This window comes from Artemia sp. Qi Xiang Cuo, chromosome 15 (assembly GCF_049724085.1).
Source record: "Artemia sp. Qi Xiang Cuo chromosome 15, ASM4972408v1, whole genome shotgun sequence".
In the NCBI taxonomy this organism is placed as follows: Eukaryota; Metazoa; Arthropoda; class Branchiopoda; order Anostraca; family Artemiidae; genus Artemia; species Artemia sp. Qi Xiang Cuo.
In genome coordinates, this window is record NC_142808.1 from 15828105 (window position 1) to 15840213 (window position 12109).

Here is a 12109-nt window from a genome sequence, read left to right on the forward strand (position 1 = left end):
TATCTCCGTAAAACAAACAAAGAAAAGCAACCTGAACAACCTAAACCAGCTGGCAGCTGGTTGTACCTGCTACCAATTTATGTATCTTCGTAAAACAAACAAAGAAAAGCAACCCGAACAACCTGAACTAGCTGCCAATTTATGTATCTGCGTAAAACAAACAAAGAAAAGCAACCTGAACCAGCTGGCAGCTGGTTATACCAGTTGCCAATTTATATATCTCCGTAAAAAAAACAAAGAAAAGCAACCTGAACAACCTAAACCAGCTGGCAGCTGGTTGTACCTGCTGCCAATTTATGTATCTTCTTAAAACAAACAAAGAAAAGCAACCTGAACAACCTGAACCGGCTGCCAATTTATGCATCTCCATAAAACAAACAAAGAAAAGCAACATGAACAACCTGAACCAGCTGGCAGCTGGTTGTACCAGCTGCCAATTTATGTATCTTCGTAAAACAAACAGAGAAAAGCAACCTGAACCAGCTGGCAGCTGGTTGTACCTGCTGCCAATTTATGTATCTTCGTAAAACAAACAAAGAAAAGCAACCCGAACAACCTGAACCAGCTGCCAATTTATGTATCTCCGTAAAACAAACAAAGAAAAGCAACATGAACAACCTGAACCAGCTGGCATCTGGTTGTACCAGCCACCAATTTATGTATCTTCGTAAAACAAACAGAGAAAAGCAACCTGAACAACCTGAACCAGCTGGCAGCTGGTTTTACCAGCTGCCAATTTATATATCTCCGTAAAACAAACAAAGAAGAGCAACGTGAACAACCTAAACCAGCTGGCAGCTGGTTGTACCTGCTGCCAATTTATGTATCTTCGTAAAACAAACAAAGAAAAGCAACCCGAACAACCTGAACCAGCTTCCAATTTATGTATCTCCATAAAACAAACAAAGAAAAGCAACCGGAACAACCTGCACCAGCTGGCAGATGGTTGTATGAGCTGGCAGCTGGTTGACCAGCTGGCAGCTGGTTATACCAGCTAGCAGCGGGTTGTACCAGCTGCCAATTTATGTATCTTCGTAAAACAAACAAAGAAAAGCAACCTGAACCAGCTGCCAATTTATGTATCTCCGTAAAACAAACAAAGAAAAGCAACATGAACCAGCTGGCAGCTGGTTGTACCAGCTACCAATTTATGTATCTTCGTAAAAACAAAAAACAAAGAAAAGCAGCATGGACGATCTACTACTGGCTCGATTACATTTATTAAAAATGTTTCAAAGATGTTTGAGATTTTCTTCTGTTCTTTTACGTTTATGTATTATGAGATTTAAATGTATTTAGTGTGCATGACAGCGATTTCCAGTGGAAGAAAAATGCATATATGGCAAACAATTTTTTGGTTCATTTGGGCTAAGAATCCCTTGATTTGGTCTATTTGAAAAGGATTTGGGTTAATTTGGGCATTCCTTTGGGCTAATTGAAAAGATTTTGGCTAATTTGGGCATTCCTTTGGGCTAATTGAATCCCCATTGATTTAGGCTAATTGAAAAGAATTTGGACTAATTTGGGCCTTCATTTGCGCTAATTTGTGCATTCATTTGGGCTAATTGAAGCCCCGTTGCTTTTGGCTAATTGAAAAGAATTTGGGCGTTCATTTGGGTTAATTGAATCCCCGTTTTTAGGAAATTTTTCTAATGCATACACCATAACACATTTATTGAGGGCCTTGGTAATAAAATGTTAAAAGTATAGAGTAGAGGTGAATTTTTGGGCTTCTCAATCACTCATATCTATGGCCAAAGTTGTTCACTTGCCTTTTTGTTGCCATATTAATTTCAGTGGAAACACATTAATTTCAGGCCAAATTACTGCCGCTGGTAAAGTTCCGCCAGCCAAAATTCTAGTCATTGGCGGGGGTGTAGCAGGTCTTGCTGCTATGGGACAAGCCAAAAACATGGGTGCTATTGTCCGTGGATTTGATACCAGGTCGGCTGTAAAGGAACAAGTTGAGTCCATGGGTGCTGAATTTCTTGAACTAGATTTCAAGGTAAGTTGAATATTGAATTTTGCAAAATCATGTTTAAAAGTTTTTATCAACTAAAAGTAAGGAGCAACATTAAAATTTAAAACAAACAGAAATTATTCCGTATAGAGGGACACTGCCCCTTTCTCGATCCTACGTACGACCGTTTCTCGCTCTCTACGTTAAAGTTTCAAGTTCTTTAGAAATAATTCTAATTCAAATTCAATGGCAAATTGCACCCCAGGAGTCATTCTTACCGACTCCTATACGTAGCCTATACCTAGTAGCCTATACGTAGGAAACATACGTGTATGGTCTTTTCCACTGACAAACCGAATTGTAAAATCGTAATCTGGATTGTAAATTTGCTGTTTCGCTGTTAATACGGATTATAGAAATTCCGTTCCAATGCCAATCGGGATTGTAAGTTCATATTATAGATAAGTGACCTTCAACCGATTTTAGGCCATGCCCTACCAAGGCGTTTCTAAAATCCTGATACGCTCTTCGTCATATTTAAATTTTATTACTAAAAATTTCACGCGTATTGACCTGAAAGTAGCTTAAATCGCCTTTAACTTGGTATTTATTTTTAGTCGTGTCCTAGGCATATTTTAGGCTAATCTATTTTAGTGATTATTTGAAAAAAAACTACGTTTTCTAAAGAGTTAAAGAGGCTGAGTCACAAGTTCGAACCTTAAAACGTACAGGGATTACGAGGTGCAGTTGGGGGGCTGCCGAAAAGGGGATGAATAGGAACTAATCCGCAAGGCGTAAATGAAGTATACGCAAGGCGTAAATCCGCAAGGCGTAAAATTATATTTGAAAATATTTTTTACAATAAAATCTGAAAGCCTCCGGAAAGTAGAGCTAATCAATTAAAATTGCGAACCCTTATATAGAACAGATTATATATCCGAGATAAGATATGTTAATATATCCAGAAAAACGAGCAGAAGACATGCTTTTAAAAAAATATAAGGGCAGAAAAGTCATTTGATATGACTCCAAGGAGCTTCCAGGAGCACAAGGAGCTTCCAGGGAATTACAAGGAGCATACCCTTTTTCATTTATTGGATTCCAATTTACACCGGAATTTGCATGGCGTTGTCTTGACTTTAGACGCCTTGTTGCCCTATATTTAGCAATCAAGTACCCTAATTTTAGATCCTGAAGTGCACTAGCATGAATGCCGAAGATTCAATTTTTGCAAGGACCTTCCCCAGTCGCATCAATTAGAGTTATGGAGGAGGTACTTTTCCCCATACATTTTTTGGTCCCTTCTTCTTGTATTTACATTGAAAAGGTTGAAAAAAATTCTCTCCGCTAGGTTATGAAGATTACCCCCCTCCCATAATTTCTGTGAATTGACATCACTAGTAGTGATAATCCTATTAATGCGAATTTTGAGACATGCTCAGAAGAACGCTGGATAAACATGTACTGATAGTGTATGGAGAGCGCTCATTTCCTTGTCGAATTCTGCGGTGAACAGGTGTATTCCTAAAAATCACACCCATTGACTTGAAACTCACATGAGAATTGAGATATCAAAATTTCAATAATTCCGACCTCATGTAAGTTAATTCTGAGCGTTAATTCCGAGCTCATGTAGAGAATATATAGAACATAGGCCCTTATAGAACAATTACACAACGGAAATCCAAATATTACAACATATTTCTAGTCCTACTTTTCTCTCTCTCCCAAAACAACTTGCGTTCTTTTATTTGGTTGTGGGCGGGAGGGTGGGTTCAAGGAATTAAGGTAGGCTGTGGGCCAAAAGCCCACGCTCTGTTTAGCCCAGAGGTTACATTTTTCTTTATTTTCCTTATAAAAGCTAAGACGTATAGCAACCCAACATATACGAGTATATTTAAATATAAATTGAAAATGCAGAAAATAGCTTGCAACGAATATACAAAGTTCCGATGTCTCAGGATTTCAAATTTCCCCTAATTGATAATCACAAAATACTAATTTATTTATTACTACACTTTTTATTTTATTTTCTATTTACTTTCTTTAGTTTATTAATTAATGTGAATTTTTGAAGCTACTTTAATGTTAATTACAGCGTTGAAGTACAAAACTATCCCAACGTTGAGCTATATGGTGGACACTCCTCATAAATATTTCCATATTTACTGCCCGTACTTTGCAAGTAGAGACTTACATATAACATATATATAACAGTGTATATATATATATATATATATATATATATATATATATATATATATATATATATATATATATATATACATGTATATATATATATATATATATATATATATATAACATGAAATATTTTAAATTTTCAGAGCAATTTTCCGAGCATTGGAAGTATATATTAAATGAATATAATTTTTAGAAGAAAGTCAGACATACTAATAGCTAAAAGCTGTATTAGTTTAAGCGTAGATACTTCTTTTTGCATATCTAGTTTAATTTTTTTTTTTATTATCACATCAAAAACTTATTTATATTCATTATTGTTACGTTTTTACGATTTGGACTATCATTTCGGGGGGAGGGGGCTCCCCCTAGATACGCCCTTTATATTATTATATGATTATACTTATTCTTAGCTTATTCCCTATAGTTATTCTCAATACTGCAATTTATTGCATGCAATCCCTTCTGCAAATAGCTTAGATTACATCTCAGACGGTGAAAGTTGAAACGTGTGAAAGTAAGTAAATATTATTGAAAACAGTTTGCTTATTCGCATTTCAACTATGCGCAATTATATCGGGCACTACACTTGAAAAGAAGTGGAAATAAGGTTCATGGCAGGCACGTACGCAGGAGTCTGTTTTTGGGGGGGGGCAGATCCTTCAAATCCCTTATTCTGTGAGAAGTATAAGAAAATTATGAGAAAACAAAAAAAAATATGAGATTTTGGAGGGGGAGCCCCCCCCCCTGTGTCCCTGGCTCAGGGGTAGGCCGAAAACTTGTTAATTCACACCCAGGTAATCAAAAGTTGGTTGTAGAAAATACGTACGACTGTGAATGGAAAAAACGGTTCGTACATTTAAACACAACTCCTATCTTTTTTTAGGAAGAAGGTGAAGCTGTTGGAGGCTATGCGAAAGAGATGTCGAAAGAATTTATTGCAGCGGAGATGGCATTGTTTGCCAAACAGGCTAAGGAAGTTGATGTTATCATAACTACTGCTCTTATACCGGGGAAAAAAGCACCCACACTCATTACAAAGGTAATTTTAATCATATAAATTTGACATATGTAGGATTATTTTTTCTCTTAGAATTCAACTTTTAAATTGAACGACTCATGAGTTACTCATGAAGTTGAAGTACTCATTACAAAGGTAATTTCAATCATATCAATTTGACATATGTAGAATTGTTTTTCGACTTAGAATTCAACTTTGAAGTTGAATTACTCATGAGTTACTCATGAAGCTGAAGTACTCATTACACAGGTAATTTCAATCATATTAATTTGAAAAATATAGAATTGTTTTCGATTTAGAATTCAACTTGAAATTGAATTACTCAAGATTACGTATGAAGTTGAAATACTCATTACGAAGTAATTTCAATTGTATTAATTTGATATATATATATATATATATATATATATATATATATATATATATATATATATATATATATATATATATATATATATATATATATATATATATATATATATATATATATATATATATAGGATTTTTTTCACTTATAATTCAACCTTGAAGTTGCATTACTCATGAGTTATTCATGATTTTGAAGTACTCATTGCAAAGGTAATTTTAATCATTAATTTGACATATGTAGGATAGAATGAAGTTTGAAGTATTCATTAAAAAGGTAATTTCAATCATATTAATTTTACATATGTAGGTTTTTTTCCCTTTATAATTCAACATTGAAATTGAATTACTCATGAGTTACTAATTGAAGTTCAACTACTCCTTACAAAGGTAATTTCAATCATATTAATTTGACATATGTAGGATTGTTTTTCCACTTAGAATTCAACTTTGAAGTTGAATTACTCATGAGTTGCTCATGAAGTTGGATTAGTCCTTACAAAGGTAATTTCAATCATATTAATTTGATATATGTAGGATTGTTTTTCCACTTATAATTCAACTTTGAACTTTTTTTGTGATATATAACTTGCACTTTATAAAACCACAGGGTCTTTTGATTGTAAGGAACCTTTAATAAGTAAAGGTGGTCATTTTTAAGGTGGTCATTCATAAGTAAAATATGTGAGAACTGGACACATCAGAACGGCTGAAAACTTTCTGCACCTAGTAACTAGTAACTAGCACTTTCTAAGGTGGTCATTCATAAGTAAAATATTTGAGAACTGGACAAATCAGAACGGCTGAAAACTTTCTGCATCTTGTAACTAGTAACTAGCACTTTCTAAGGTGGTCATTCATAAGTAAAATATTTGAGAACTGGACACATCAGAACGGCTGAAAACTTTCTGCACCTAGTAAATAGTAACTAGCACTTTCTAAGGTGGTCAGTCATAAGCAAAATATTTGAGAACTGGACATATCAGAACGGCTGAAAACTTTCTGCACCTAGTAACTAGTGACTAGCACTTTCTAAGGTGGTCATTCATAAGTAAAATATTTTAGAACTGGACACATCAGAACGGCTGAAAACTTTCTGCACCTAGTAACTAGTAACTAGCACTTTCTAAGGTGGTCATTCACAAGTAAAATATTTGAGAACTGGACATATCAGAACGGCTGAAAACTTTGTGCACCTAGTAACTAGCACTTTCTAAGGTGGTCATTCATAAGTAAAATATTTGAGAACTGGACATATCAGAACGGCTGAAAACTTTCTGCACCTAGTATCTAATGAATAGAATTTTCTAAGCTGGTCATTCGTAAGTAAAATATTTGAGAACGGGCACATCAAAACGGCTGAAAGCTTTCTACACCTAGTAACTAGTAACTAGCACTTTCTAAGGTGGTCATTCGTAAGTAAAATATTTGAGAACGGGCACATCAAAACGGCTGAAAACTTTCTACACCTAGTTACTAGTAACTAGCACTTTCTAAGGTGGTCATTCATAAGTAAAATATTTGAGAACGGGCACATCAGAACGGCTCAAAACCTTCTGCACCTAGTAACTAATAACTAGCACTTTCTAAGCTGGTCATTCATAAGTAAAATATTTGAGAACTGGACACATCAGAACGGCTGAAAACTTTCTGCACCTAGTAACTAGTAACTAGCACTTTCTAAAGTGGTCATTCATAAGTAAAATATTTGAGAATTGGACATATCAGAACGGCTGAAAACTTTCTGCACCTAGTAAATAATGACTAGCATTTTCTAAGGTGGTCATTCATAAGTAAAATATTTGAGAACTGGACACATAAGAACGGCTGAAAACTTTCTGCACCTAGTAACTAGCACTTTTTAGGGTGGTCAGTCACAAGTAAAATATTTGAGTATTGGACATATCAGAACGGCTGAAAACTTTGTGCGCCTAGTAACTAGTAACTAGCACTTTCTAAGGTGGTCATTCATAAGTAAAATATTTGAGAACTGGACACATCAGAACGGCTGAAAACTTTCTGCACCTAGTAACTAGCACTTTCTAAGGTGGTCATTCATAAGTAAAATATTTGAGAACTGGACATATCAGAACGGCTGAAAACTTTCTGCACCTAGTATCTAATAAATAGCACTTTCTAAGGTGGTCATTCGTAAGTAAAATATTTGAGAACGGGCACATCAGAACAGCTTAAAGCTTTCTGCACCTAGTAACTAGTAACTAGCATTTTCTAAGGTGGTCATTCACAAGTAAAATATTTGAGAATTGGACATATCAGAACGGCTGAAAACTTTCTGCGCCTAGTAACTAATAACTAGCATTTTCTAAGGTGGTCATTCATAAGTAAAATATTTGAGAACGGGCACATCAGAACGGCTGAAAACTTTCTACACCTAGTAACTAGTCACTAGCACTTTCTAAGGTGGTCATTCATAAGTAAAATATTTGAGAACGGGCACATCAAAACGGCTTAAAACTTTCTACACCTAGTAACTAATAACTAGCACTTTCTAAGGTGGTCATTCATAAGTAAAATATTTGAGAACGGGCACATGAGAACGGCTCAAAACCTTCTACACCTAGTTACTAATAACTAGCACTTTCTAAGCTGGTCATTCATAAGTAAAATATTTGAGAACTGGACATATCAGAACGGCTGAAAACTTTCTGCACCTAGTAACTAGTAACTAGCACTTTCTAAGGTGGTCATTCATAAGTAAAATATTTGAGAACGGGCACATCAGAACAGCTGAAAGCTTTCTGCACCTATTAACTAGTAAATAGCATTTTCTATGGTGGTCATTCGTAAGTAAAATATTTGAGAACGGGCACATCAAAACGGCTGAAAACTTTCTGCACCTAGTAACTAGCACTTTCTAAGGTGGTCATTCAGAAGTAAAATATTTGAGAACTGGACATATCAGAACGGCTGAAAACATTCTGCGCCTAGTAACTAATGAAGAGAACTTTCTAAGCTGGTCATTCATAAGTAAAATATTTGAGAACGGGCACATCAGAACGGCTCAAAATTTTCTACACCTAGTAACTAGTAACTAGAATTTTCAAAGGTGGTCATTCATAAGTAAAATATTTGAGAACTGGACACATCAGAACGGCTGAAAACTTTCTACACCTAGTAACTAGTAACTAGCACTTTCTAAGGTGGGTCATTCATAAGTAAAATATTTGAGAACCGGACATATCAGAACGGCTGAAAACTGTCTGCACCTAGTAACTAGTAAATAGCACTTTCTATGGTGGTCATTCATTAGTAAAATATTTGAGAACTGGACACATCAGAACGGCTGAAAGCTTTCTGCACCTAGTAACTAGAAACTAGCACTTTCTAAGGTGGTCATTCATAAGTAAAATATTTGAGAACTGGACATATCAGAACGGCTGAAAACTTTCTGCACCTAGTAAATAATAACTAGCATTTTCTAAGGTGGTCATTCATAAGTAAAATATTTGAGAACGGGCACATCAGAACGGCTGAAAACTTTCTGCACCTAGTAACTAGTAACTAGCACTTTCTAAGGTGGTCATTCATAAGTAAAATATTTGAGAACTGGACATATCAGAATGGCTGAAAACTTTCTGCACCTAGTATCTAATGACTAGCACTTTCTAAGGTGGTCATTCATTAGTAAAATATTTGAGAACGGGCACATCAGAACGGCTCAAAACTTTCTGCACCTAGTTACTAGTAACTAGCACTTTCTAAGGTGGTCATTCATAAGTAAAATATTTGAGAACGGACACATCAGAACAGCTGAAAGCTTTCTGCACCTAGTAACTAGTAACTAGCACTTTCTAAGGTGGTCATTCATAAGTAAAATATTTGAGAACTGGACAGATCAGAACGGCTGAAAACTTTCTGCACCTAGTAACTAGTAAATAGCACTTTCTAAGGTGGTCATTCATAAGTAAAATATTTGAGAACGGGCACATCAGAACGGTTGAAAACTTTCTGCACCTAGTAACTAATAACTAGCACTTTCTATGGTGGTCATTCATAAGTAAAATATTTGAGAACGGACACATCAAAACGGCTGAAAGCCTTCTACACCTAGTAACTAATGACTAGCACTTTTTAAGGTGGTCATTCATAAGTAAAATATTTGAGAACTGGACACATCAGAACGGCTGAAAAATTTCTTCACCTAGTAACTAGTAACTAGCATTTTCTAAGGTGGTCATTCATAAGTAAAATATTTGAGAACTGGACACATCAGAACGGCTGAAAACTTTCTGCACCTAGTATCTAATAACTAGCATTTTCTAAGGTGGTCATTCGTAAGTAAAATATTTGAGAACGGGCACATCAGAACAGCTGAAAGCTTTCTGCACCTAGTAACTAGTAACTAGCACTTTTTAAGGTGGTCATTCATAAGTAAAATATTTGAGAACTGGACAGATCAGAACGGCTAAAAACTTTCTGCACCTAGTAACTAATGAATAGCACTGTCTAAGGTGGTCATTCATAAGTAAAATATTTGAGAACGGGCACATCAGAACGGCTGAAAACTTTCTGCACCTAGTTACTGGTGACTAGCACTTTCTAAGGTGGTCATTCATAAGTAAAATATTTGAGGACTGGACATATGAGAACTGTTCAACACCTTCTACACCTAGTAAATAATGAATAGCAGTTTCTAAGGTGGTCATTCAAAAGTAAAATATTTGAGAACGGGCACATCAGAACAGCTGAAAGCTTTCTGCACCTAGTAGCTAGTAACTAGCACTTTCTAAGGTGGCCATTCATAAGTAAAATATTTGAGAACTGGACATATCAGAACGGCTGAAAACTTTCTGCACCTAGTAACTAATAACTAGCATTTTCTAAGGTGGTCATTCGTAAGTAAAATATTTGAGAACTGGACACATCAGAACGGCTGAAAGCTTTCTGCACCTAGTAGCTAGTAACTAGCACTTTCTAAGGTGGTCATTCATAAGTAAAATATTTGAGACCTGGACATATCAGAACGGCTGAAAACTTTCTGCACCTAGTAACTAGTAACTAGCACTTTTTAAGGTGGCCATACATAAGTGAAATATTTGAGAACTTGACATTTCAGAACTGCTGAAAACATTCTGCGCCTGATAACTAGTGAATACAACTATCTAAGGTGGTCATTCATAAGAGAAATATTTGAGAACTGGACATATCAGAACGGCTGAAAACTTTCTGCACCTAGTTACTAATAACTAGCATTTTCTAAGGTGGTCATTCATAAGAAAAATATTTGAGAACGGGCACGTCAGAACGGATGAAAACTTTCTGCACCTAGTAACTAGCACTTTCTAAGGTGGTCATTCATAAGTAAAATATTTGAGAACTGGACATATCAGAACGGCTGAAAACTTTCTGCACCTAGTAACTAATGACTAGCATTTTCTATGCTGGTCATTCGTAAGAAAAATATTGGAGAACGGGCACATCAGAACGGATGAAAGATTTCTGCTCCTAGTAACTAGCATTTTCTAAGGTGGTCATACATAATTAAAATATTTGAGAACTGGACATATCAGAACGGCTTAAAACTTTCTGCACCTAGTAACTAGTGACTACCATTTTCTAAGGTGGTCATTCATAAGTGAAATATTTGAGAATTGGACATATCAGAATGGCTGAAAACTTTCTGCACCTGGTAACTGATGACTAGCACTTTCTAAGGTGGTCATTCATAAGTAAAATATTTGAGAACTGGACATATCAGAACGGCTGAAAACTGTCTGCACCTAGTATATAATAAATAGCACTTTCTATGGTGGTCATTCGTTAGTAAAATATTTGAGAACGGACACATCAAAACAGCTGCAAGCTTTCTACACCTAGTAACTAGTAACTAGCACTTTTTAAGGTGGTCATTCATAAGTAAAATATTTGAGAACTGGACACATCAGAACGGTTGAAAACCTTCTGCACCTAGTAACTAGTAACTAGCACTTTCTAAGGTGGTCATTCATAAGTAAAATATTTGAGAACTGGACAAATCAGAACTTCTGAAAACTTTCTGTTCCTAATACCTATTGACTACCATTTTTTATAGTGGTCAGTTATAAGCGAAATAATTGAGTCTTTTACACATGATAACGGCTGACAACATTGTGAACATAGTAACTAGTTACCATAACATTCGCAGCTGGTCATACCAAATACAATTATTGTAGAACTGGACGCATCAGATATGCTGAACTTCTTCTGCTCCTAGTTGCTAGTAACTAGTACTTTCTAGGGTGGTCATTCAAAAGAAAAATATTTGAGTACTTGACATTTCAGAATGGCTTAAAACTTTCTGCGCCTGATAACTAGTGACTACCACTTTCTAAGGTGGTCATTCATAAGTAAAATATTTGAGAATTGGACATATCAGAACGGCTGAAAACTTTCTGCACCTAGTTCTCGGTGAGTTTAGTTTACTACGATGTTTTGAGTTGCTTGAGAGCATAGATTTATAATTTTAAATAGATACTAGATCTCGTATGAAACCGTTTGCTAAATCTGATATCGTCGGAAACAATCTTCTGTGGCAAAAACAACCGGGTGCGTAGACATGGCAG

The 12109-nt window shown here is 35.5% G+C and overlaps 1 protein-coding gene across 1 annotated transcript in view; it reads left to right on the forward strand.

Annotated features, from left to right (window-relative positions):
* LOC148943379 (NAD(P) transhydrogenase, mitochondrial-like) overlaps positions 1 to 12109 on the forward strand; it is a 100155-nt gene that overhangs the window by 32320 nt on the left and 55726 nt on the right. The window contains exons 6-7 of the mRNA XM_089101643.1: positions 1818 to 2005; positions 5046 to 5201. Coding sequence (XP_088957769.1) covers positions 1818 to 2005; positions 5046 to 5201 — 344 coding nt within the window. The remainder of the gene's footprint in view (positions 1 to 1817; positions 2006 to 5045; positions 5202 to 12109) is intronic.